Source organism: Meles meles, chromosome 19, assembly GCF_922984935.1.
Source record: "Meles meles chromosome 19, mMelMel3.1 paternal haplotype, whole genome shotgun sequence".
Classification (NCBI taxonomy): domain Eukaryota; kingdom Metazoa; phylum Chordata; class Mammalia; order Carnivora; family Mustelidae; genus Meles; species Meles meles.
Window position 1 is genome coordinate 17,814,046 of NC_060084.1, and position 27,807 is coordinate 17,841,852.

Genomic DNA, 27,807 nt, shown 5'->3' on the forward strand with positions numbered 1-27,807 from the left:
GTGCATTCCTGTCCTTTCAAGGGAAAAAGGCTTTCGGGAATCCCTCTCCCCACTTGGGACTTTGACTTCTGGCATGGCAGGCGTTGAGTCGCCATGCCCAGGCCACGCCCCCCCCCCCATTTCTTTCCTCCTCCTAGGTAACCCCTGGTCCACAGCAAGGAGCCTGGACTGTCAGAATGGATGGGCAGCCTTCCCTGGGGAGGGCAGCCTGTTTATTGAGTACAGAGGATACATTTACAACCGGAGTACACAAAATAAATAACTGCACATTCTCCAGCCACGGTCCATGGCATAAAGGCCCAGGTGGGCCTATCAAAGGCGCAAGTCTCCAAATGCCCTCTGTCTTACCCTTAGGACCAGGCCTACCTTGGACAAGAGGAAATAAATCCCTAGGGCTTCAGGCCCCCGGGACACTTGGGAAAATGGGGGGAATTCTGAGGCCACAGAACCTTGGCTCTCTGCTGCCTTGTGCCATGAGCACTGGGTACAAGAGAAGATGTATAAGGCACAATTGGCTTGGCCCAGAATGGTCTCTTTGGTTTTCTTTCTCACTGGAGGTGGCACATGCAGAAAGAGGAAGGCCTGGCCCAAGGCTACCCACTGGGAGAAACAGTGAGGGCCAATCCCTCCCTGTTGGCAGAAGCCCTGCAGTCTAGCTAAGGCTAAAGCTGGGCCCCAGCTCCTTCCTACCCACTGAACAAAGCTGTGGAGGAAGGGGCCTTGGGTTCCAGCCTGGTTTGGGGTGGGGTGGTGCAGAGGAGGCACTATGAGAGGCACCATGACTGACATGGGGATGGTCTGGCTCACACCTCTGGGAAAGCAGCCATCCAATTCCACCCACCTCCTGCAGGGGCTCCCTCCAGCCTGAGATTCGGCAGAGCCCAAGCTGGAAGGGTAATGCTGTGAAAGGAAGGAGGAACAGGCTGAACCAGCCAAGGCCAGCTGTGAGAAGGCCAGGGCCCCAGACATTCAGGGTTCAGAGACAGGTCACACAGTTTGGCTAAGTTCCAACTGGAGCTGCGCAGCAGCTCAGCAGAAGGGGAGGGCTGAGCAGCCTGGGACCTCTCCTCAATACAGCAGCTCCTTCCCCACTTTCTCTAGAGGATGAAGGATGAGCACATGGTCAGTCCTAGGCTGCCCATACTCATGTCAGACACTAGATGGCGCCTTCACGCAGCTGTGAGGCGGGAAAGCAGAGCCTGAAGGGAATGGGGGCAATGGGCAGTACCAAGGGTGGAACAAGGCTGACATTGGAATCTTGATGGGGCTGTCCCTGGGAAGCCCCTGGTATCTGCCTTGGCCCTGGTGCCCCCATTCCCCAGGTAGCAGCAGTGGGGCTCCCTTTAATCCCCCACAGTTGGGAAGGAGGCACCTAGGGAATAGAAAGGGCATCCAAGGGGGAGAGAAGTGTAGAGTGGGCTCTGCAAAGAAGGCACTGAGGGCAGTGGGCTGGTGGGCAGGAGGTCTCTCATTGGCAGAGAGAGGCTGGAGCCTGGAGAAGCCTGCTACCAACATGGCCACATAGTCCAGAAGACCCAAGGACCATGCCATGGCCCCACCACCAGAGGTTCTAGCTAGTCCTAGGGCCAGGAGGGGTCCCTGGAGGCACCACGAAGGAAGGCGGACCTTGGGTGGAGGTGGGAGACTGTTTGGACTTAGCTGGGGGCTGAGAGTCCAGCTAAGGCACAAGCTTTGTGCCTCCCTGGGCCTCTCACTGGGGCACAGATCAGGATGCGATGCAATGGAATGTGGGGGGCCAGAGAAGGTTCAGTGAAGAGGGTTTCAGAAGTAACTGTCCCAAAGAGTCCCTCAGGACACCCTCTGCCTGGCACTTCACACCTTTTGGTCTTGGGGAAGAGCCAAGGGAAGGCCAGGTCCAGCTGCTTCCCCAACCTCTAGCAGAGCAGTTGCCCACCAAAAAGAGCATTGGTGCCAGGCCAGGCTCCTCATTCACAGCGATCACAGCCCCCTAGGCTCCCTCCACTCTGTCACACCAGGCTCAGGCCCAGGATGAGGACAGGGGCTGCTGAAGGGACACAGAAGGGGCTGGGGCCGTGGCACGCCTGCACCGAGGTCGGGTGGCTCAGCCATTGTACTGCTGCTGGTAGCGCAGGTTGAGCTCCCGCAGCTCCCGCTCCCGCACGCGGCGCGACTTGTTGGAACGTGTAGAGCGGCTGGAACGCGTGGACTGGGCCGATTTGGTGCTCTGGCAGCGTGAGGAAGCACGTTTGAGGAGGTTCTGGGAGATGGAGCGGTGCAGATTCTTCATGGATGAAGAGGCTGCCATGCTCACCACCCATGGGTGCCTCAGGGCCTGCAGTGCAGTCATGCGGGCGCCGGGGTCCACCGTCAGCAGGCGGTCAATGAAGTCCTTGGCCAGATTGGACACACTGGGCCAGGGCTAGAGGCCAAGGACAGACATTAGAGTGAGAGCACTCAACATTGCTCTCCCCATCCTGACGAGGCCACCACTATGGCACTGAGAACCGTCCAGCATTCCTGCACTCCCCCCTGGAGAAAAGCCCTGCCCGCCCCTCCCAAGTCGCCCCCTCCCACCCACCATTGGCCTAGGCCACCAAGCAGAGGCTGTTCTGAGTAAGGAGTCCACACGACAAATAGGAGAAGGACATGCTCCTCTCCCCAAGCAGCCAACTTCTAAGTGCCCTGGACTCAAAGCCTGGCTCAGGGAGGTGGACCCCGTCAAGACGCCCCAACCACCCCAGGATTACTGTAACTCAGGGGGATTTAAAGAGAATGACCCAAACTTTTCACCATACCCTAAGCCAGACTTAAGCTCCCAACACAGGATGTCCATACCAGGCCACTTAGCAGGCAACTTCCTAGTCTTGAAAGAGAGGACCCACCCTCCCTCCGACTGACAAAGTGGCGATGGATGACTACTGCATTCCCCTCAGCCTCCGCCTCTCAGCCATGGGGAGAAAAGGAAATAACTCAAGGCAACTAGATTTCTCTATCTGCTGAGAGGGTAGGGGGCTCTTGAGGGACAGGCGGGACCAGGTGACCTTTCCAGTCTTTGTGACCTCTTGGAGCCCCACAGGGGGGGCCTGGCAGTGCTCTGCACAGCCTCATTTTGGTACCTTGTGTCCTCAGCGAGACACTGCACAAAGCCTACTCTGCTACATGCCCCTGTGACTGCCTTATCTCAGCCACACACCAAGCAGCTGTCTGTCCCAGGGCCTCAATCTGGACAGCGTGTATGGACATTCACCTGGCTGAATCCTTAGGTTCTCAGGGTAAAGGACACTTAGACTTCTCTTAGCCCCCAGAGCTAAGCAATGATTCCAGTGATTGCAAGTTGATTGTTCCCATTAGACCATGCAAAGTTGGATGAGCCCCCATGCCTGGCGCCAGGAACAGAGAGGCCCTTGAGCCCCTCTGCTGGAGGAGGGCAGACACAGTACCATTTTGTGTCCCCGTCTTCTGGGGACACTGTGCCATGGGCTCTGATATTCCCAAAGGGTAGGTGGCTAGGACCTTTGTTGAGCCTGCTGTAGAAGGTTTGGCTGGGACGTCAAGGACACCATCACCCTCCTTTCTGCCAAATGAGATCTGCCTGTTCCACCCAAAGGTACCCTTCACCTTGGGGGATGCCTGAACTCACTCTCTGGGGGGATTCAGGAGTATCCCAGAGCCTGCATTCGGGGCAGCTGCACACCCCTTCAGCAGTCACACTTAACACTTAACACACTTAACACTGACTACTGCTACCCCCAATTCAGCTTCCTTTTTTTTTTTTCTTTTAAAGATTTTATACATTTTTTTGACAGAAAGAGAGAGAGAGAGACTGAGCACAAGCTGGGGGAGCAGCAGAGGAAGAGAGAGGAACCTGATGTCAGACTCGATCCCAGGACGCTGGGATCATGACCTGAGCTGAAGGCAGACACTCAACTGACTGAGCCACCCAGACACCCCAGTTCAGTTTCCCTGACCTCCAATTCTTCCCCAGTGCCCTTCCCCACTTACATACAGGGGACGGAGCAGGGCACCAAGGAGAACACTCTCCTGGAGTCCTGAGGAAGGGGTGGGGCTAGCTGCAGATGTAGCTTTTTGGAAGGCAAATCTCGACTTTCACTAAACTGAACTGGTAGAAAATGACAGACCACATTCCCAGACAGCCACCAAACAGGGTCCTCATCACCAATGGGGCTGCTCGCAGTGACTCCTGGGGAGATAATGATCCTCAGGAGGAGGGCACTCAGGGCCTCGGGACATGCAGCCAGGGAAGCCCATGGGTACCTTGCTGAGAGCAGTGAGGGGGCGCAGAGAGGCAGACAGCGCTCCCCCATATACTCAGAGCCCAGGGCTCTGGTACTGAGGCTAACGTACAGCAAGACTGGACTAGACAGCTGCCATAGCAGGCTTCGGCTCACGGCTCAAGAAAGCCTTGTGGCTTGCTGCTGCCCTCTGAACACAAGAAGCCACTGTAAGGGGCCAGCCAATCTAACCACAGACACTCACTGTAACCCGTCACTCACTTAGAAGAGATGGAAAGACACAGGCATAATGGCGCCACTGGTGGACAGAGCAAAACCTAGAAGGCGAGCAGGCTGGGTCATGAGAATACCTGTATGGCCCTACCAGCTCTTCTGGCGAGAAAGAAAAAAAAGGGCCATCACTAGGAAACACAGTGCAGCTCAGTCTGGCCGCTTGGTGGGCCAGCCCGAAGACAGAGCGGGCAGCGCAGGAGAGCCAAACAGAACTGGCACATGGGTTCTGCCCCTGCCCTTGGTCCAGCCAAGACAAAAGAGAGGCAACTCCTCTGCAGACGACAGCATAAACAATGGCGAAGCTGGACTCAAAAGCCGGGAACACGGATGGAGCAGAGGCAACCTCGCTTCACATCCACACCCAGTCAGATGAAGGGCCTCTGCAGACTCGATCCCTTGTCCAGGGAGGTCTTCGATGGGCCCCTCCTTTCCTGGCGGCGTAAGCACTTCCATTCCCAGAAGGGCAGAGGCTCACACCAGGCATCAACCCCTGCTGCTCACCGAGTGGCCAGCCAGTTAGTGACAAAGTGAGCCAGACTGATCTGCGCCTTCTGCTCCCGCAGACGCCTGCCTCACCAATTACGAGGTACACGCAGCTGTGTGCAGAATGCTGACGAACTCATTTGTCTAAGGGCCAGCCCCACCCGCTGCGGTAGGCCCTAGCTCTCCTCATCTCTGAAGAGGTGCGAGCAGCAGGGCCAGGTGGGACCCCCAAGCCAACGTGACTTGAGCCATCCTGACGTGAGAAGCAGGCTGTGCCACCGGCACTCCGCCTAACCCTCACACACTGAGGAACTAGCATCAGGAAGGCAGGCGGGCCAAGCACAGGGAAGTGGTCCTCCACCCAGCCCACTGACAGCAAGACAGGGGCTCAGAGCGCTCGTCAGAATGCCCCTGGGAGCACTGCCAAGTCCTCCAACAGCACTCAGCACGGAAATGCAAGGCTTTCCACACTCACCCACACTCAGGGCCACGCTTCTGGCCAAGTCCAATTTCGTACCTCCTAAGTAAGTATTCAACACCCGCAGACCAACCCATCAGCGTCCCCAACATGCGTGGGCCTCTGGAGCCCCATGAGTATGTCTATTAGCCTATGACTGACTGGCTGGGTAGCATTCTGGGCATGAGAAAAAGAATAATGATAAACAGTTAAGCCTTTCAGCTTCCACAGTTCTAGCTTCTGGCTCTGGATAAAGAACAGAACTCTCACCTCAGTAAACTTGGAGCCAAGTCAGGGACACATGGGAGGCTCAAGTGGCTGACAGAAGGGAGAGGCTCCAGGTGCCACCTGATCAGTCTCCCAGAGGCTTCTGCCTGTTTCTGGGCTGACACAGACCACAGGGCATGGAAGGGAACATTAAATGTCTGTCTGCCTTGCCTCTAGACTCAGGTTTCCCTCTGCTGTGGGATCAGAGGACAACTTCAATACCCAGGGTGAGAGCCTACACCCTCCTTTCCACAAGCCTCTTCTGAGCTGTTTGGGTGAAGGGCTGGGCCCCATCCTGAAAGGACAAGGAGAGGCTGTGCTAGGAGAGACATCACTTCCACCGTCTTTCTGACCATCAAGCTGCCTCTCATTTTCCCTAGTGTGTAGCCCCCAGAATGCTTATCCTCTTGTAGTTAGGGTACCTACTTTTCTTTTTTTTTAACTAAGCCCTAGGCCCAGTGTGGGGCCTAACGTGGGGCTGGAACTCACGAACTCTTGAACTTCAAGAGTTTCGGGTTCTACTGACTGAACCAGTCAGGCGCCCCTAGAGTACCTATTCTGGATGTTGGAACAGCAGAGAAGCCAAAAGTGGGTTCGGAACTGTTCCAGAGCACTTCCTAGCAATGTCACCCTCCTTCTCCCCTGCTTCTGAGCGACCAGTCACTCCTCAGCAGCAGAATCCCTTCTCTTCAAAGGAAGGTACCAAATCACAAAGGGCTTTCCACTCCAGCTCGGAGGATGAATTTCCCTATTCCCTGGCCCCCTTTACTTGCTCTAGCTCTAATGTCACAAGGGCCTGGAAAGAATACTTCCCAAGTCTCTACCAGAAGTCTTGCCTAGAGTCCAGGGACTAAGGGAACAAAGGATGGAGCCAGCTCTTTGGCCTAGGCAACCGAGAGAGAAGCTGCTGCTTCTTTCCAGCAGCAAATCCAGCTCAACAGGACTTGCCCTAGACTCCCTCTGGCAGGCCAGTCTGGCCACTCCCAAGTGAGGAGCGAGAAAGTCCCGGTTTCTCCTTTGGATGATATTTGAGTGACAAATTAAAGCATCAGGCTGCAAGCCCAGAGAACTGTTTCTAGGTCTACCTTCCCTGTAGACCTTGGAGGAGACAAGCCTCCTCACTTTTAATATGAAGGAGCCAAATACAATGGATCCTAAGTGTCTGCCAGTTGCAAGAAAGATGGTTCCCCAGCTTTCTTCCTCACTTGGCTGCACATGAGGAACAAAAAGCAAAGCATCTAACATTTAAGTGGCCTGGACCTCTTGACCTCTCTGGGTTCTTTTCTAGCCCATGAAGACTCTGGAGAAGGTTCTCTGGCAAAGAAGTCAGCCCCACCAAAGAGCTGCTAGGGGAAGGAAGAGAGGAAAACAGCCTGGGCTTTGCTCCCATGACTCAGTCTTCCCTCAGCTTTGTCTCAAGATGTACTTTCAGACCCAGCATTCCCACCCTCAAGGGCCTCCTTCCTGTACTTACGTGGGCCTGAATGAGAGCAGAGCAAAGAGCATGTTTCTGAAAAATGGAGCTCGGGGTTTATTCAGGAGAGCAGAACTATCAATATGACAAGAACAGCACACTCTGACATGGCCCACGAGGCAAAGGGTTTTAAAAAATTCAGCAGAGGGGCACCTGGGTGGCTCAGTGGTTTAAAGCCTCTGCCTTCGGCTCAGGTCATGATCCCAGGGTCCTGGGATCGAGTCCCGTATCGGGCTCTCTGCCTAGCAGGAATCCTGCTCCCCCTTCTCTCTCTGCCTGCCTCTCTGCCTACTTGTGATCTCTCTCTGTCAAATAAATAAATAAAATCTTAAAAAAAAAAAAAAAAATTCAGCAGAGCTGGACACCGTGTGGCAGTGGAGCCAGCAATCCCTTCCTCTGGTCAAGACCCTCACCGTCCTGGTGCCTGAGCTTCTAGACCAGAAAGAATTCACCACCCTGTACCTGGAGGGGATGGATGGGGGCTGAGCAGTAGGAAAGAGGACCTAAGGAGAGAGAGCCTGAGGGGAGAAAAAGGAAGATAATAGAGTTTTTTTTTTTTTAAAGATTTTATATATTCATTTGACAGACAGAGATCACAAGTAGGCAGAGAGGCAGGCAGAGAGAGAGGAAGAGAAGCAGGCTCCCTGCTGAGCAGAGAGCCGGACGCGGGGCTCGATCCCAGGACCCTGAGATCATGACCTGAGCCGAAGGCAGAGGCTTTAACCCACTGAGCCACCCAGGCGCCCCAGATAATAGAGTTTTAAAAAGAGGCAGAGAAGGAAGATAAAAATAAAACAAGAAAAGGCGTGACAACTTAAAGGTTAGTAAAGCTGCATTCTGAAACTTGAGATGAGAAATAAAATGAACTCCTGCACCACCTGTCCCTGCCCAGAGTCCACAAAGTGAAGGACGAGGACAGGAGGGAGACAGGGCACAACTCAAGAGTCAGGAAGGATGCTGTGTGCTCGCTCTGGAATCAGGGGCATGTTGGCAACCAGTGTCAGCAACTCAGTAATGTCTACTTTTAACGCTGTCTTGGAGCAGCCCTGGGTGGTTCTGGATTTCAGAGCCTGCTGCCGAGTGGTCTCTTTTACCTCCACTCACAGATTCTGCTGAGGCCAAGCTAGTTCTTTAAAAAAAAAAACAACCAAAAACCAAAAAACTTTCTCCCATTCTAATTTCTGAGACAGTCTGGAGCCCTGGTGGCTCTTACCCGCATGTCATCCCCACAGAAGCCTGTGTCCCTGAACCCTGGCTACACAGGACTGGGCTCAGAGCACCTACTTGGTCAACATGGGATGGCAGGATGAGTGAAGAGATGAGCCTGTCAGGCCATACTGGAACAAAGCTCAGGTCTGGGCCCTACACTTTCACTGGGAGATAGACAAACTGAGGCCAGGCAGGCATGCACAAGAAGGGGGACCTTGGGATGCCTGGGTGGCTCAACTGTTAAGCATCTGCCTTTGGCTCAGATCATGATCCCAGGGTTCTGGGATCGTACCCTGCACTGGGCTCCCTGCTCAGTGGAAAGCCTGTTTTTCCCTCTCCCACTCCCCCTGCCTGTGTTCCTCCCTGTCTCTCTCTCTCTCTGTCAAATAAATAAATAAAATCTTTACTAGAAAGAAAGGAGGGAAGGAAGAAAGAAAGAAGGGGGACCTTGTATGATGGGAGAAACTGACCAAGGAAGGGGAGTCTGGAGAGGCAGGGCCGGTGCAGACTGGTCGGATCAGGTCCCCTTTAACCATCCCATCCACCTGTGAGTCTGTTTCCACCTCAGTGGGGGCAGGAAGGGACGGGCGTGGGAGGCCATCAGCGGATTTAACGAGGTCAGACCGTGGGAGAGACAACAGCCGTGGCAGCTCCCACAGGAACTCGAGAGCCTCAAAGTGACAGGGCACGCGTGTGGGCAGAGCTACCCAGGTGGAGACACACAATGAGAAGAGCAGGAGAGGGAGGGGCTGAAGCGCACACCAGGCACTGCTCTGAACACAACGCATGGTGCAGCCCTTTGTTGGAGAGGCCTGGGGGTTGGGGGGGAGGGGGGACAGCGGTGATGCGAAGCTCCAACCCTGGGTTAATAAGAAGCTGGAGATGGTCAGGGAAAGGCATTTTGTTAGGAACAGCTGAGTGTGGCAATGTGGAGACACGGGCATCTGTTTCTGCCACCATAGCAGAGTACTGCGCTCTGGGGACTGTGTAACCAGGGTAGCAGTGGCAGAGGGAAGCCTAGAGGACAGGGCTCCAGGGAGCTGAGTGGCGTGGCACAGGAGGGGGACGCTGCCCTTCTCCACAGAGAGCCTGCCATCAGGAGGAAGCCACCCCTGCCTTCCTTCAAGAGGTCTCCAAGCATGGTGACCAGTGAGGGTCCAGCGGCCATGCCCCCTGGACCAAATCATGCCACCTCCCAGTGACCAGTCAGGGATCTGGACCGCCAACATCTGCTCCTACAATGAAGGACGGAGACTTCTCTGTTGAATTCCTACTGAGTACCAGGAGCTTTGGTGAAGTAGGGACGGCCCTTCCAGAGGGATCCCTCCTGGACAAGTATGGGGGCATCTGCTTGTCCTTGTGGGATCCTGGCACCGCCCAGCACCATCACCCAGCACTTGACACCCAACAGCCACCAGCAGAGATGCAAGGAGCAAGGGCTTAGGGATACCTCACAGGAAAGAATTCTAAATCAATTCAGAATCAATTAGCTTTTGAGGCAGACATGGGAATCTACCCACTTACTCTGGGAGCAGGAAGCAGCAAGAGAAGACTGAGGAGCTAATGGTCCGTCACAGCCCCCATCCACTGGCGGTGGGAATGTGAGGCTGTTAAAGGCGCCGAGCGGGATCCAAGCATGAGCCTGGAAACATGCCACCTGCCTCCCCTGCATTCCATCTGCTGCCTGCACACCATGTCCAGTCTCCAGCTCCCCCAAATCCCTGGGGAAGTCCTCCCCATGGCTCTGAGTCAAGGTCCTCTCCTTACTCAGCTGGCCGCTCCCAACCAGGGCAGATGAACCAGGCTGCCTAACCACCCCCTCACAGGTGCTGACCCCCTTTACCTAGAGAGCAACAGGACACTGAACATCCTCTGCACCTTCCTTTATCTTCAACATCCCAAGGCAGAATGACAAATGTTAGGATCACTTTAAGCGGGGAAGCAAATGTGATTTCTGGCTCTGGGCGCTCACCCTGTGGCAGGGCTATCAGAACTACAAGATGGTCCAATTCCCTGCCCCTGAGCTCTTGCCCCGTGGCGCCCTGTGGATGGCTGATCAGGCTGCAGCCCAGAGCCCCAACCCTGAAAAGCCACCTCTCACCAATACAATCCCCACAGGCGGTGGCAGACTGGCCCTGCAGGTGGCCTTCCTCTTCCACCAAGATTCTGTCCCTTGCCTGGCAGCACTCGCTCTCCTGAACAAGGCACCATGAGAATCTGTGCCCAAGTCCATCCGTTCCCGGGGAAGTGGCCCGGGCTTGCCCACAGCTCAGAGACAGCCCCAGCAGACAGTGACAATTAAAGGCTGCTAACCACCCCTCCACCCCCCGCAGCAAAGCTGCTGATGGCTCCACTCTGCCATCAGTCCCACAAGAGCCTCTTCATCTGTCCTGCTTCTGGGAATAGAACTCTTGACAAAAGCAACGGCATTAGGCCGGCAACGTCACACTTCATGGGTAGTTAATCACAGACCCTCCAAGTCAGCAGGACCATAACAGGCCTCTGGGTTTGGATCTTACAGAAATGACTCAACTTCCGTGTCACTCCTTCAGAAATAACTGCTCCAGCCCCCCTGGAATCCCTCATGACAAGAAGTTCCCTCTCTCAGTGTGGCTCTTTGTATCTTTAGACTGCTCTCCCACTCACAGAGGCCTTCCTCACCTCTGGCCAACAAGGGTCACCCCACCACTTCCAACACGACCCTGGCTTGGCCCTCTCCACTCCGGCCACCTCTGGTCACCAGGGAAAATGCAGATTTCCCTTCGCAATATCATCTGTCACAGCCTTTTCCTTCCCAGCACTCCCTCCTCTTCCAAGATTCCAAAGCTGCTCCTGAGCAGGTCTGGCGAGCAGACCATTAACCACCTCTCCAGCAGGCTCTCCACTTCCTCCTGGAGCCCAGCCCCCAGAAGAGAACACTCCCAGCCAGCAGGGCCACGCCTGTCTGCCTGCCAGCCGCTCACTTTTAAATCCTTTCCTAGGGCATCACCAACAACCTCGGGTGCTTCCCTCAGGAGAAGCCAGGAGAAATTATCAGGAACATATGTATTGATACACAAGCTGTCAAGGACAGGCCTGAGAGGAGAGATGTCCACAGACAGCAGCCCAAGAAAGTGCTGCAGCAAGGACTCCAGCAACAGGCTAAGGCATGTATGTCAGGGAACACAGACTGCGGCGATGGAGAGGCCAAGAATTCTGACACCAAGATGGCCTAGATTCAAATCCCAGGGCTGCCAGGCTCTTAGCTATGAAACCACGGACAGGTTACTTAACCTCACGAGCCTCAGTTTCCTCATCTGTAAAATGGGGGCATGACACCCACCTGGCAGCACTGTTGTAGAGATTAAACATGCTGGATACAGAACCCTTAGCCTTGTGTCTGATACTACACAGTGGTCACCACTATTCTAAATGGAATAAATGGCCATCTTTGAACTGAACCTTTCACGGCTGGTCAAATTTGTAAGGCCGATGCTGGGAGCGAGTGAAAAGCCTGAGCAATAGCTTAGTATGGGGAGCAAACAGAGCAAACATCTTGGGCCTGTGGTGTGTAGGAAACGGGGCAGAGAGCGGGGCCAGGGCTAGTGGCTGGAGCATCTACAGTGTCAGGACTGTGGGGCAGGAGCCAGGTACTTGGTGTACTTTCCTCCACCACTGGGCCTCACCTCCGGATATGAAGGCAGGAGCCTACACACTGGACCCAAGGACAGCTGCTCCAGTGAGTCCTCTCTCACTCTGCCCACGGAAGCAGATGCTCCTGCAGAGCTGCAGGATGATTCGGTCCCCAGACCTCTTCCAAGCAGCACGTGGAGCCCACTCTCGGGAATCTCCAGTCCACCTCAAACAGCCCCAGGATGCCCGGTTCCTCCAATCCCAACTCGTACTACTCCAACAGACCCCCGTCAGTCTTCTTCCTGTGAGTCTTCCACAACACGTTCTGCTGCATTCCTGCTTCACTATCAAGAACCCAGAGGGCTCGATCCCACCTGAGGCTTCCAATCCCCAAGGAGTCTCTGGCACTATAGAGCAAACAACAAACACCAGGCCTGGCCCAGCCTCAGCAACCTGGGCTCCATTACTTCTAGTCTCCTTTTTATTCTGAGCACAGTCAGCAGCGTCCGTTTCTCTGAGCCCCTTCCTTCTCAAGGCCCACCTCCTGTAGGAAACCCTCTATACAAGTCCACAGAAACCACCAAGCCTGACAGGAACTGCACAGACATAGGCCTCAGGAAACAAGTCCATTAGATGGGGCCTAGTATACACGAGACACCACTCTGGGAGTGTCAGCGGCAGGAAAAGTGCCCCTAGAAAGGCACTAACTGCCATGGGACTTCCTGTCAGGTGAGGAATACACACTTCCAAACCTTGCTGAGCTCAAAGTGGGTGGTCCTTGATTTGCAGAAGTCAGATCAAAACACCTCCCTTTAACGTGACATGCTCTCATACAGGTTTCTGGAAGGGCCCTGGTCACTTGGATGGCCTTCAGAAGGACAAATGACCATCACCCAGTAGAAGATAGATGGTTGGATTGAGGGTGAGGATAGGGCACAGCCCTAAGAAAGGGACCAGCCCAGGGACACATGGGTGGCTCAGTTGGTTAACGGTCTGCCTTCAGCTCAGGTCATGATCCCAGGGTCCTGGGATTGAGTCCCGAATCCGGCTCCTTGCTCAGCAGTGAGTCTGCTTCTCCCTCTGCTTCTTCCCCAACGCTTGCTCGTTCTCTCTCTGACAAATAAACAATAAAATCTTCAAAAAAATAAAAATAAAAAAAGAAGGGGGACCAGCCCAGCCACCTGACCTGAGCCCCACAGCTCATGTTCCAGACTGCCCAGGCCCAATGGCTAGAGGTGAGGCCTACACCGGCAGGTGCCTGCCAACAAGCGTTTGTTCTATGGCCATTTCCTACTCCTAGCCCTTTCTCCCCAGGCAATCTCAAGCTTCATGGGGGATGGAGAATAGGCCTTCGTGTCTCTCTGCATCTTCCCCAGGTGCATTTATGGGTAGGCAATGGTCAGTGGAACAGAAAGACAGATGCTTGGTCTCTACCTCAGAAAGCATGATCTAATGATGAGGCCTCCTCACCCGGGAAATACCCAGACACATCCCACCCAAACCACAGCTCTCTGAAGATGCTGGTAGAACCTGTTGCTGGAGTCAGCCAAGCTCTTGGTAAGGGACAGATGCCCTCAGGGCTGGCCAGGAATTTGACTCTGGAACTGGGAACTCATGCTTTCAACTTCAGATAAATGGGGCAGGGGGCAAGGCTGGGCAGTGGTCCCCCGTAACACTGGGAGCCCCAGACTGTGTTTCCAGCAGAGCAGGAAGCAGAGTCTCAGGATCCAGTCTTGCAATTATGGTAGGAGCAGGAAGCCTGAGTCCATTCCTTACACTATTCATTTGCAGTTCTCAAGCCACACATAATCAATAGCCAGTTAGCAAGACCGCAAGCTCCAATTAGATAAACTGCTTGACCAACAATTGCCAGAATTAGGAACTTTTGAGCAAACCAACAGACTTTCAGAAGGGCCCTTCCCTTTGTCAGCATCTCTTGGGAAACCTCCCTCTCTACTGTAGCTGAGCTCGCTACTCCCTCTGCCAGCCAGACCCCCAACAGCCTGGCACCACACAGAGCTCCTAGCACACAGCAGGCCAGGCAGGGCTTTGGCACAACAATGCCTCTGGGAGGTGGATGCTTCTGATCTGTGATGAAACCTGGCCCAGAGGGTGAGGGACGTGCCCTCTGTGACCATGCCATCATAGCCCAGGCTTCCCAGCCAGTCCGTGTTTGTTCTGTTGGATCCATTTGAGCAAAGAAGACAATGAGAAACCTTAGGGGAGAGCTAGACAAAGTCCCACTTTCTCCTTCCCCTATGGACAGCACAGAGCTGACCTAACAATGAAGACTTCCCTCCCTCCCTCACATCACTCTGACATGTGACCCGGAGATCGCCCCCACAAGGAATGCCAGCCCCCATCCTCACAGGAAGACCTTGACTGACCCCACGACCAAGTCTGGAAGCTAGTAAGGAGTTTGACCGAACACAGGACCTCAAGCACGGAAGACAAAGTGGCAAGAGGCTTTGGGGTGATTCCTGCAGGGAAGCTGCTCTGGGCCTGTCGGCTGGAGCCAGAGAGGCCCCAGTCCAAAATCCTTGGAAGAAAAGCAGGGTTTCGGAAGGGAGCTGGTTCCTCCCCTCCATGTGAGTTTTTCAGGCTTGGGCCTCCAAGCCTGAGGGGAACACTGTGGGGAGCACTCTGCAGGGGGCACTTGGGGAGGGGCCCTCACTGCCTTGGCAGAAACCTGCTGGCCTGCAAAGCTTACTTCACCTCCCATTTAAGCCGCCACACATTCTGTGACTCACCAGCCTCCCGAGCCCACCACTAAGCTCACAGCACCTGCTGTTGCCTATGGTCAGCCTCATCTCCCCCAGTGAGCGTCCTGCCTAAGGACCAACCAGCTCCTCTTGTGTGCCTTCTTTCAGCTCCCAGCAGTGCTGAAACCTGACAGATTTTCTCAGGTATCAGGACCATCAGCGGATCCAAAACACAAACTGATGGCCTGCTGGTTGAATGTGGCCTGCAGGTAACTATTCGTGGGCACACAAGGTACTACTTTAAATATGTAAATGGAATTCCAACATTTTAAGATCAAACTTTCTGGCTTTTCTTTAAAAGAACTGGAATGTCTGGGTGCAGAGGATCCTCTGGGCTGTGTGGCAAAACTGGGCAGAGATGAGTAGCAATGGCACCTTTCAACGGGGCATGGTCACTCTAGCTTGTCCCAGGCCCTGCGGAGCAGCGACTGCAGCGCCCCTGGCCCACGTGCTCTATCCCATCTCTGAGCCCATCTGCAGTGTGAGGGCCCCTGTGCACGCAGACAGCTCCCCCAGGTGCCAGTGTCCTCGTCTCCCTGCTTCCTTGCCTGAAGACTTTCTTCAGCACTGGCTGGCATTCAGGACAGCCCCGAAGGGCCAGGGATTTAATGCCCCTCCCCCCCCCAAAGAAATTCGCAACTCTTACAGGAGTCAGTGGATTAAAACTCACCGACCTTCTTGTCCCTCAGTGGTACACTTCTGAGGCACGTGCCACGTGATTATTGACAGGGTCCACAGTGGGAGTTCCAGCGGCCCACAGTGGCAGTCCACTCCTCCAGAGGCCCCTTATTGGCTTCCTCCCTTCCTGCCTCACTTTCCTACTCTTTGCCTGTGCTTACTGGACTCCTATCCCAATTACATTATCTGCTCCCAGGTCACAGGGCTCACTTTTGGGGACACCCAAACCAAGAGACCCTACTAGTCTCACGTTATCATTTTTTCATGACCCGCCTGACCCCACGAACATGGCTCTCAGAGCACATCCCCCTGTCAAGCACTACTGGGGGCCCCCTCCATCCCTGCAGCAGGGCAGACTCACCTCCCCCGAGTAGCTGTACTTGCCCCTGAGGATCTGCCGGTACAGCCTGGTGCGGTTGTCATCCTCAAAGGGCATGGTGCCGCTGAGCAGGATGTAGGCAATGACTCCCAGTGCCCACATGTCCACAGAATTGGTGTAGGGCTTGCGGACTAGGACCTCAGGAGCAATGTACTCGGGTGTGCCACACGTGGTCTTCATCAGGCAGTCGTCACCCTTCTTGCGGGCACTGGCCAGGCCAAAGTCAGTGATAATGATCTTGGAGTCAGTGCCTGGGTGGTAGTAGAGCAGATTCTCCGGCTTGAGGTCTCGGTGTGTGATGCCCAGCGCGTGCAGGTACCGGACACCGTCCAGCACCATCTGCAGCACCCGCGTGGCATCGCGCTCAGTGAAAGAGCCCTTGGCAATGATGCGGTCGAAGAGCTCCCCGCCAGTGGCCAGCTCCATCACCATGTACACACGCTCCTGCGTCTCGAACACCTCCACCAGCTGGATGATGTTGGCATGACGCACCCGGCGCAGCACGCGCAATTCTGACTCACATACTTCCCGCCCTTCCCGGTACTTGGTCTCTATCATCTTGATGGCGTAGGGCTGCCGGGTCGCCCGGTGCTCCACACGGACCACGCGGCTGAAGCTGCCTCGGCCGATGAGGGCTTTGATATCATACTTGGCTGTCACACGTGGGTCAAACTTAGCCCTGTACTTAGCCACCCTGGCCCTGCGTGGTGGTTCTGAGGGAGGCTCTGTGTGGCTGCTAATGGGGGCCCCAGGGCAGGGGTTTGCACACTGACTGGCTGCTGGGAAGCCAGCTTTGAGAGCACCAACGCTGTCCACCTCTGTGATGAAATGCTTGTGCACATCCTTCTTAATGCCACTGAAGGGCTCCACCTTCTTGACAAGGTCCAGCTGGACATCCTTTGGCGGCTCAGGAAGGACCTTGCTTGTCCCACAGCCCATCACGGACACGGGGGCATCCTCTCCAGTGAGGTTGGCAGGACCTGCTCTGCAGGCAGTGCCCCGTCTACACCTATGCACACGGAAGAAAGGGCAAGTCAGCATAGCCAGGGATACCTCGGAAAGGATACCAGCCATCCTCCTCATCCCCTCTCCCTTGCCCCTCAATAAATGCAGGCTGAAGACCTGACCTTAATATGATTCCCTAGAAGGGAGGATGGCGTTGGCCCCTGAGGCTTGATGAAGGGTCCAGATGAAAGGCTGGATCTGAGCTCCATGGTGTTTTGTTTTTTGTTTTTTTAAGATTTTATTCATTCATTTGGAAAGAGAGAGCAAGGGTACAAGCAGGGGGAGCTACTGGCAGAGGGAGAAGCAGGCACTCCACTGAGCAAGGAGGCTGATGGGGGACTTGATCCCAGGACTCTAGGATCATGACCTGAGACAAAGGTGGGCAGAGCTTAATCAAGTGAGCCACTCAGGCGTCCCTGAGCTCCACGGTCTTGACTTACATCTCCCTGGATCTGATTCCTGTGCTGCCTTTCAACCCCAAGGGAGGGGAAGGAACATGCACCAGGCTCAGCTGTCACTGCCCCGACCTTCCTCCCTACTCTGCCTGGGTCCCTTATCCTAGCTGAATTTCAATGTTTTTTTAAATGTTAAAATCATTCCTCTTATAATTCTGACTCATCTTTTCTGAAACGGGGGTGTAGAATGTTGGAGGCTTGATCTCCAACACTATCACCCACCAGGGCTCAGAAAGCCATTTTTCCAAGATGCCCCTCATGGATCTTTCCCAGCCCTCTCGGGCTCCTGCAGGGGTTGATTCCCTCCTACAACTACTGCCAACACTACCACCCCTGCCATGGTTCTCTGCCTTAACTCTACTCTTTCCTAGACAGTTCCCGTTACTTTGCTGATGCACCATCTTCATCTGAGAGTTTAACACCCTGTTCCAGGGTCTTCTACTTCCCCGTTCACCACACGGATGGCTGAAATGCCACACAATTCCTGAGCAGGCTGAAATCAACCCCAGTGAACTTAGGACCACAAACCTTGGCACACTGCCACCAGGTAGCTACCAAACTATTCGGGGCTTCATTCAAGAGACAAAGGGGACCCTGAGCTCAGAAAGGACGCTAACAGTTTTATCTTGATGTGACTCAGCCTGTGGATTAGGGTCCCCTGCTTCCTTGGGATGATGGTCCAAGAGCTCCTCCATTTGCTTCCCAGAGAAGTTCCAACCATGAAAACTCTATGGCTGGTGGGGCCTCCATAAGGTGAAGTGCCGAGGTCCTTCTTTCCAGAAGTCACTTCTACCCTAACCATCCTTCTTTAAATCTTTCTGAGAGGCCCATGGGTGAAAGGAGAGAGCTGAGAATTTCCTACTGATTATAACATATAGAACTAGGGGTAAAATTATCAATTCAGATCAAATATTTATTACACATTGTAAAGAGGAAAAACCCCAGCTTTTTTCCTTCCTGTGTAAGGAAATAAAGTTCTTCTATACTGTGTATTTCTTCACTCTATGTCTCTCCTTTACCTTCACAGAGAACACTTCTTTTTTAAGATTTTTTTTTTTTTTTTAAGTAATCTCTATACCCAACACAGGGCTCAAACTCACAACCCCAAGATCAAGAGTCACACACTCCACCGACTGGAGCCAGCCAGGCGCCCCTAGAACATTTCACTTCTGACACCTCTAGTCACATGTATGGTGAGTCCCCATACCAAGCAATTCTGTAAAGGCAGGCAGATGTCCTACATATAACTCAGTTCAGACACTGTCTACCCAAAAATATCATCAGATACCACAGATTAAGGGCTCAGTCCCCTAAGACTGCTCCCTTCCTCATGCACACTTCAGTGGTCACAAGCCTGGGTTATCACCTGTGCTTCTGACCAACCGGGCCATAGACTGGGGTCCCAACAATCTCCTCCTTGAGTTTTTTAATTTGCTGGAGAAACTCCCAGAGCTCAGGGAAACACTTACACTCACCAGTTTATAAGAAGACACATGTGAACATCCAGATGGAAGAGATGCACAGGGTAGGCCAGGCAAGTGGGAAGGGGCATGGAGCTCCCTTGCTTTCTCTGGGTGCCCCACTCTCCCAGCACTCCCATGTGTTCACCAACCCAGAAGCTCCCCAAACACCCAATTGTTGGGATTTTATGGAGACTTCATCATATGGTCACGATCGATCATTAATTCCATTTTTGGCCCTACTCCCTTCTCAAGAGAAGAGAAGGCAGGGCTGAAAATTCCAAGCTTCTAATCAGGGCTTGAGTCTTTCTGGTGATCAGTTTCCATCTAGGAGTCACCTGGGAGCCCACTCAGAGTCATCTCATTAGAACAAAAGATACTCCTGGGGCGCCTGGGTGGCTCAGTGGGTTAAAGCCTCTGCCTTCGGCTCAGGTCATGATCCCAGGTCCTAGGATCGAGCCCCACATTGGGCTCTCTGCTCAGCCAGGAGCCTGCTTCCTCCTCTTTCTGCCTGCCTCTTTGCCTACTTGTATTCTCTGTCTGTCAAATTAAAAAAAAAAAAAAAAAGAGCAAAAGACACTCCTATCACCCAAGAAATTGCAAGGGTTTCAGGAGCCGTATGAGGAACTGGGGTCAAAGCCCAAATATCAGAGCAAGAGACGCTCTTCATACTCTTATCACTTAGGAGATTACAAGGGTTTTCAGGAACGCTGTGCCAGCAACTAGGGGCAGAGATCCATATATATTTTCAGTTTATCTCACAAACATCAACTAGGTGCTAAGGATAGGGGAATGAATAAGACATGGTCCGATGCAGATTATACTTTAACACACACACACAGACATCTAAGTAAAACATGGTCACCAAGGTCAGAGTGTAAAGGAAGAAAAAAAGCATAAAAACAGATCATTTCAATATAGCACGGTGTTAGGCTTGAGAAAGAACAATACATGTAGAGTGACACACGGGTTAGGGAAAGCTTCCTGAAGGTGACCTCCACACTGAATTTAAAGTAAGAATGAGTCAGGTGAGGAAAGGTGGGAATGGTGTTTCAGGCAGAGAGCAAAACGCATTCAAAGATTCAGATGCCCAGGGTGATACCCTGCACCTGGTAACATGTAGTTTGGTAGTATGAAGACAGGACTGGGGGCAGGGTGGGTTGAAGTTCTGGAAGCAGCAGGAACTGAGTTGTGGAGAACACCACAAGTTAGGGTGAGGAAGCAGCACCTTCCGGGGAGGTGACTGGAGCAACCAAAGGGTTTACAAAGAGGCAATGGGTCTGTGTTTAGAAAAAAAGTGTGAGGCAGAACTGGAGGAAGATCAAAGTACGTTAAAAGGGAGGAAGGTGGTGACCCAGACAGCAGGGGGGAATGGAGAGATGTCAGCAGGAAAACAGACAAGGACGGAAGGGAAGACATAAGGAGCAAAAAGGAGGGCAGCACTCTAGTGCCTCACTTGGGCTCCTGGGCTGAAGGGTTGGCAGTGGAGCAGGAGGGACAGATCCACTAAGCTGTGGGAGAGTTTGGGTGTACTGCAGCGCATGTGCAATATCCGTATGACAATAAAGTTGAAACTGACATTTGAAAAGAGTCTATGACAGAGATTCCATGGCTGACCAGGGGTGGTGCCTGGGGCCAACAGGGCAACCTCTGAAACCCTCAACCCCAGCAAATGATCCCATCAAAGGCAGCAGCAGAAGACCCAGGCAGGTTTTGCTATGGCAGCTTGGAGATCACAGAGAACCCACAGAGGCCACCAGATTCCAGAGAGTCAAGGGCCAGATTCTAATGCGGTGATACTGACCAATGTGGCTAACTCTTTCAAGGAACAAGCTCATCACTGAAACATACCCAAGACCTCGATTAGATAAAAAGGAGGAGTGGGAAGACCACAGATTAAGGGCTCAGATTTTAATCCGTATGTCAACATGACTCTCAGCTATCTTCCCTCATGTGAGGGGGGAAGATTGCTCCACCAGCACAAGGCTCTTCCCTATTTGCTGCAGTTCGCACCCAAATGCCCAGCAGATCCCACATAGTAGCTTGGGAAATCGGGTTTAAACAAAGGCATTTGGAAACAAGGTTCCTTTCCACAGAAGCTAAAGATCAGAACTGGGAACTAGAATTCTGCAGACTCATCTCTTCTTTTGGGGAAAACACAAGACTCTCAAGACTGTACAGGGCTGCAGCTCAGGAAAAGGACAGTTCCTGGGCCAGGGTTCCTGAGGCAGAACACGGGCTCCTGATCCCCAAGCAACGTCTACCACCATCCAGGGAGAAGACAAACTGCCAGGTGACCCCGCACAGCCAGAGAGAGGTCTTCCTCCTGGTGAGGAGGCCACACCCTAGATCCACAAAATAAATGTTTCCAGGCATATGCACTGGGTCTTTTTGTTTAAATGTGCACATCTAGTCCGGCCCTGATGAGAAACACTAAGGTTTACAAAAGAAAAGGTCTGACTTCTCACTTTAAACAAACAAAGCCTGCAGAGGGATCTCGAGTCAGCAGTGAGAGAGCCAAGGATTATCCCTCTCTGACCTTCCTACTTCCTTCCTGGGACAGAGTTTCTCCCACATTTGTTCCAATTAGAAACTCTTCCAAGACAAGCTGATGCTGGTACTCCACCTTCTCAACTGCGGAGGAGTGCAGGAGAGAGGCTGCTAGCTCTGGGAAGGGGTAACAGCCGACAGCCTCCAGGCTGCTCCAGCTCCACAGCCGCTCACATCAGTTAATCACATCAGTTAAATTCCCGCCACTCACAGGTCAAAAGGCAGACATGGGGACAGGGAAGGAATCCGACAAAACTGGAAATGAGGGCAGAGTATTTTCCTGCCCCTGCTCCTCTCTGTATGTCCCTAGCACAGTGACCAGGGTGTGAGAAGAGACTCAAGAGGTCATACTATGCCAGCTATCACAAGACACCATTCCCTTCCACGACACCAATCCTAACACATCTTGCAGAAAGAACTGCAGAACTCTCTAGAGTCGGTCTCCCCTCCCTCAACTCCCAGCCTGATCCCAAGCACTCCTCGAGGAGTGCAAGCATGTTAGACAGAGTGTGGCGGTGGGCATGAGCATTCAGCACTACTGTTTGCACTACCAAATGACAGGCCAAGAAAAGTAGAAGCTTTTCCACAGCCACTTTAGACAGTCATGGCCAAGCATGGACCCCAACCTCCCAGTTCTCCAGTCAGAGCTCCTGCCATCACAAAAGAGACTCTGGAAGTGCCGGAGGCTCAGCAGAGCTCTGCCTCATCTGGTCAGGGTCTTTATCCTTCCTCCTAACACTCAGCGGATGAATCAACAAGCCTTTACTGAGGACCTTTTCTGAACGGCAGTATGATGAAACCTCCATTCCAAGTACAGTCTGGATCACGCTGCTCACTGCTGTACTCCAGATTGCCTCAGAACACTAGAGTTGTCAGCCCCTTGAAGAAAGAGGCCACTTCTCAGGTTTCTAGAGCTCCCTGGCACCCAGCAAAGTGCTGGGCTCAGAGCAGGTGTTCATGTTCATTACAACAAATGAAAGGTGATCTGGCTCTTGGCTTTCTATTTGCTGCAAGTCAACAGTCCCAGAACCTCAGAAATTTTCAAGTGGCAGGAAGAGGCCATTTGGGTGATTAAACCAGAGCTGTGCTCCTTTGGTGCCTGTGTAAACGTTCTGGGTAACAAAGGAAGCTAGAGTTCTCAGGTCTGTTTGCCTTACAGCTTGTTAACCGAACTCCAAGGCAAATTAGTCCACAAACTGCCAACTTGACCCCATGGGAGAAAGAGGACAGGGGCCTAGGATGGATCCTGAAATAATTTCCTGGCCACAGAAGTCAAGTGTGTGGCTGTGTCCCAGGCAGGGTCCCATAAGCACTCTGCCCTCTCCAGTAGTGAACCCTAAGATTATTCTCCATGGAGGAGCTTCGCAACCTTTCTCACCTGCAAAGGTCTCTGTATCATGCTCCCCTGTTTTGAAAGACTACCTATCAAAATGAAGTAGGCAGTAATCTCCCAGTAATCCCAGAGATAAGTACTGTTAAACAACACTTCTAACCAGCATGAGGCAAGCAGAGACACCAGGCAAAAGAGCTTGTCACTTCACATGAAAACTCCCGAACAAGGACCTCAGCGACCTTAGAGGGAGCTATGTAAGTCTGCTTTCTGAAGCAGAGAAACAGACCTTGCATCTAGCAATTCCATTTTCAGAAATAATTCTATAAAACCATTTCCACAAGTATGCAAAGATATATTTGTACAAGCAAGTTCATGGCAATGTTCTTTATAATAATGAAAAAAGGGAAATTACCCAAATATCCATTAGTAAGGGAATAATTACATAAATTAAGATCCATTCATATAATGGAACACTCTGAAGCTATTGAAATGAATGAAGTAAATCCAAATATACTGACAAAGAAAGAAAGATACCAATTTTATTGACTGGCTTCGTGCCAGGACCCAATCTATGATGTAATAAGTAGCTGAAATAATAGCTGAACCATACGTCCAATGAAGGGTTTAAAAAAAGAGGGGCGCCTGGGTGGCTCAGTGGATTAAGCCGCTGCCTTCGACTCAGGTCATGATCTCAGGGTCCTGGGATCGAGCCCCGCATTGGGCTCTCTGCTCCGCAGGGAGCCTGCTTCCTCCTCTCTCTCTGTCTGCCTCTCTGCCTACTTGTAATCTCTCTCTCTGTCAAATAAATAAATAAAATCTTTTTTTAAAAAAAAATAAATAAATAATAAAAAAATAAAAATAAAAAAAGATAGACAGGGGCGCCTGGGTGGCTCAGTGGATTAAGCCACTGCCTTCAGCTCAGGTCATGATCTCAGGGTCCTGGGATCGAGCCCCGCATCGGGCTCTCTGCTCTGCAGGGAGACTGCTTCCTCCTCTCTCTCTGCCTGCCTCTCTGCCTGCTTGTGATCTCTCTGTCAATTAAATAAATAAAATCTTAGAAAAAAAAAAAAAAAGATAGACATATATGTGGAAAAATGTCCTGGAAAGGGAAAAGACAAACTATTGACAGTGACTGCCTCTAGGGTGTGTAAATGTGAAGGGAACAGGAGGAAGGAAGGAAGGAAAGAAAGAAAAAGGAAGGAAAGAAGACTGAAGACTGACTTTCACTTCTCATTTTATATATTCCTGTGCTGTTGCTATTTTTTAAAATCATCACCATGTATTACATTTTTAAAGTTAACAAAAATATATATTGTACAAACATAGAGACTATATGAATTTTTAAAAGGGTCAGAATACATACCAAATTATTAGTGTCTGTGTCTAAAGACACTGTGCATCATTCACTCCTATGTTTTAACTCTTAAGTATTTTTTTAAAGATTTTATTTATTTATTTGACAGTGAGAGAGGGAACACAAGCAGAGGAAGTGGGAGAGGGAGAAGAAGGCTTCTTGCCCAAGCAGGGAGCCTGATGCGGGGCTGGATTGCAGGACCCTGGGGTTATGCCCTGAGCTGAAGGCAGTCACTTAATGACTGAGCCACCCAGGCACCTCTTAACTTTAAATATTACTTTGTAATAAAAATTGTTATGACTTCTTCTTACAGTAACGTAACTCAGGACACTAAGGACACTACTTCTCAAGGACTCTGTCCAGGTACCAAGCTTTACATGGTAATGACTGCTGGGCAGAGACTCCAGCGTTAGGGCTGAGAGAAGCAGAAAAGTTCAAAAGTTTGCTTTGTTCTCATTTCGTCATGGCCCCAGCTCCATCTAAGACATCCCACCCACTGGCCATCCCATCATCAGAAATACAGACTCTGGCAATGTACCTGGGTTCTTCTTCCAAAATCCCAAGGTTCAACCCACAAATATTTACTGAGCTCCTGCTGTGGGCCAGGAACTCAGCCAGGAGCTGTGACAGACAAAAAGAAGACTGCCGCAATCTCTGCTCTCAAGGAACTTACGCACAAATGGTTCCACACCAAGAGTCTCTCTTAGGATGCCCCGTGAGGCCACTTCAAGACTGGCAGTCTGGAAGGAGACCCTCTGAGATAATTCCACCCTCCCCCACCCCGCCAAAATGAAAACACATTTTTCTACTTTAGCATCATATCGGACACCACAGCAACAGAAGGCTGTCCCAAGAATTAGCTCAGGGATGACCTAGCCAACACAAATCCACTTAATAGTCACTGAGTAAGATTCTTGGAAGGAAAAGGAGTTCACATAAATAAGTCTCTCTCTAGTTCTTGATAAGCAGAATTGCTTCCGTTTCTCCAGGGCTGTACTTCTCAAATTTTTCTCTGTGCACCCTGGGGTTGAGAGGGACAGCTGTTCTGAGCTATCTGGAAGCTTAAGGCTTCAGTACTTTGGCACACCAATGCCCATTCATATCACACAGTCAGGAAGCTCTGAAGAGGATAAAGCTGCCCACGTAACACGCTAACACCTATAACGTAAGACAGAAGGCCAAACCAAAGTCTCACTCATTTAACTACAAACTGTGGCTGACAGAGATCCCCAGTATCTATTTCAGATTCCTTGGAAAGTAGGATCAGCAGGGATACTCCATTCCAGGTTCTAGATCTAACTCTAGCTCAGTGTCAGAGGCCAAGAGGTTTCCTGAGAGCTGTACTTTCTCTAGCTCATTTATACAACTTAACAAGCACAGGAATTCCAATTAAACAGGAACAAAGTGCTTATGTGGCAAACCCACCCTCTAGTGAGTCAGCATTCCAAACATCTTCTAGGGGAATGACCAAGTGCAAATACCCTGAGTAGAAGCACAGTTTTGTCAGAGCTTTCCTTGATATGCAGAAATCACCTTCAGGAAGTCATATAAGGCAGCTTTCTACATGAGGCTCAGTCTGGAGAGCAAACAGGCTTCCTCAGATCTCCTTTTCACAAGGGAAACACTCTGGGGAAAACAGTCATTAGTAATAACAGTGGCTTCCATTTCCTGCGTTCCAACTGCATTGAGCATCTTGTTTGTACTCTCACTCCTCTGTGCAACCACACACAGTAGGCCTGATTACTGCTATTCTGGAATGAGCAAAATAGGACTCAAAGAACCTCAAAATCTCACAAACAAGAACTGAATCCAAGTCTTTCTGACTCCAAAGCCCATACTACAAACCAGCAAATCATACTGCCTTCCCAAGTATGGGCAATGAGACTACACGGCACAGCCAGCCCTTCCCACTGGACATAGAAGACACAACAGATGTCTACTGCAGTGACCAAGATGTTCAACCAGGGAGCAGAGTAAAAGTCACCTGTGGTGTTTTTTCCAAAATACAGATTCCTACCAGATTCCAGATCTTCTGAACCCAAATATCAGAGAGTGAGATTCTTGAATCTGTATCTTGAAAAACGACCTCAAGAGATTTCAGACCATCAAAGTTGACAAGGCTGCCCCACCTACCACATGAATATGTATGCATGTGCCAACAGGAGATACACATTTGCTATCCTCGTGTCAGATCCTGGCCCCTGATCGGGGCTCAATAATACAGTGAATCTGTTCCTAGTCTTAAACCAGCAACCTATCCCAGTCCATTCAGCTCCTATGCCAGGCACAAAGCCAGACACTCAGATGCAGACAGGAGACCCAGACCCACCATCGCATGACACAACATGACATACTCAACAGTAGTCACATGGACAGAAGTACAGGGGAGCCATGGTTACATGTGAAGCAAGGGAGGGTTTTCCCTTGGAAAAGTAAATGAAATCTAAGGTGGATTTTAAAGGACAGATGTAAATTTTCCATTCTGGTGACTGGGGTGAGGGTAGGGAAGACTATTACAAAATGCATATCTAAAGTACAAGGGTATAGGGGCGCCTGGGTGGCTCAGTGGGTTAAAGCCTCTGCCTTCGGCTCAGGTCATGATCCCAGGCTCCTGGGATCGAGGCCTGCATCGGGCTCTCTGCTCAGCAGGGAACCTGCTTCCCCCTCTCTCTCTCTGCCTGCCTCTCTGCCTACTTGTCATCTCTGTCTGTCAAATAAATAAATAAAATCTTTAAAAAAAAATAAAGTACCAGGGTATCAAAATACTGAGCACAGCGGGCTCACAGACCCTAACAACAAACTGTAAACAGAAGGCAGAAGTGCCCTGGTACTGACTTCCAGGTTAGGCCTCTATCAAATTATGAGAAGCCCTGAACACCTTGCTATGAAGCTTGGACTTCATCCTGTAGGCACCAGGGATCCAGTTTCAGGTAGTGAAGTGCTTATTCAAATTTTCAGGTGGGAATTTTAACTTCAGCAGCTTCGGGGAGAGGGAGAGAGCGTGGGGAACTGGCTTCCCCTTACAAGCTGAAGGATGATGGCTTGCGGAGCTTGCAACCCGCCTAGGCTCAAGCCTTTTTCCCAGCCTGAATAGGAAAGCGACCAGCTGCCCCGACAACTGCTAGCGTTCAGTCGCAAAGGAGGGGTGTGAAGTAGGTGCCGGACACGAGAAGGCAGTGAGGATAACCTGCTTAGTTCACCCTGACCAACGCCAGCTAGCTGAACAGCAGGCAGGTAATCCGACCACGTCCACAAGGCCCACGCGGCCCCAGAGACGGGCTACCCAGCACAGCAGAATGTTTTGAGGCCCGTCCAGCCTCGAATACCAGGGATCCCGAGCAGCCATCGCCTGGACTGCTCCCCAGTCTCGTAGGCCCCCGCACACCGGACTCCGGCCGAGGGCTCCAGGCGGGCCAGGAATAGGCCCAGGGCGCCAGAAAGCGACCGTGGCCGCAGGTCGTCAGCCCCTCCCGCCCGTCGGGCCGTCGACCTGGGCCGGGCCGCCTCACCTCGCGCGGACGGCGGGGTCTTCGGCGACTCGGCGGCTGTGCTGACCCTCTCCAAACCTCGGACAGGGTCGCCGCCGCCGTTACCGCCGCTGCCGCCATCCTCAGGCGTCAGCGTCCTGACGTCATCAGTGCGCGCGTTTTACGCCAAAACAAACCCAGGCTGCCCTTGGGGCGGGGAGGGGACGGTCCTGGGAAGAGACTGGCTAAGAATTTAATCATCGCTCCGAGCGTGGCCTGCCAATCAACGTCTTCGGGCGGGGACTTACTCTCTTCTCCCGGAGAGTTTAAGTAACCCTCCAAGCAGTTGCATCC

General features: G+C 52.1%; 1 protein-coding gene across 1 annotated transcript; it reads right to left on the minus strand.

Annotated features, from left to right (window-relative positions):
• Window positions 1-109: 109 nt before the first annotated feature.
• Window positions 110-27,617, minus strand: PSKH1 (protein serine kinase H1). Its single transcript, XM_045987850.1, has 3 exons — window positions 27,496-27,617; window positions 15,812-16,838; window positions 110-2,401 (listed from the first exon to the last, which is right to left on the minus strand). The coding sequence occupies exons 2-3, from the start codon at window positions 16,766-16,768 to the stop codon at window positions 2,084-2,086; spliced, it is 1,275 nt and encodes a 424-aa protein (XP_045843806.1). The 5' UTR covers window positions 16,769-16,838; window positions 27,496-27,617; the 3' UTR covers window positions 110-2,083.
• Window positions 27,618-27,807: the final 190 nt, after the last annotated feature.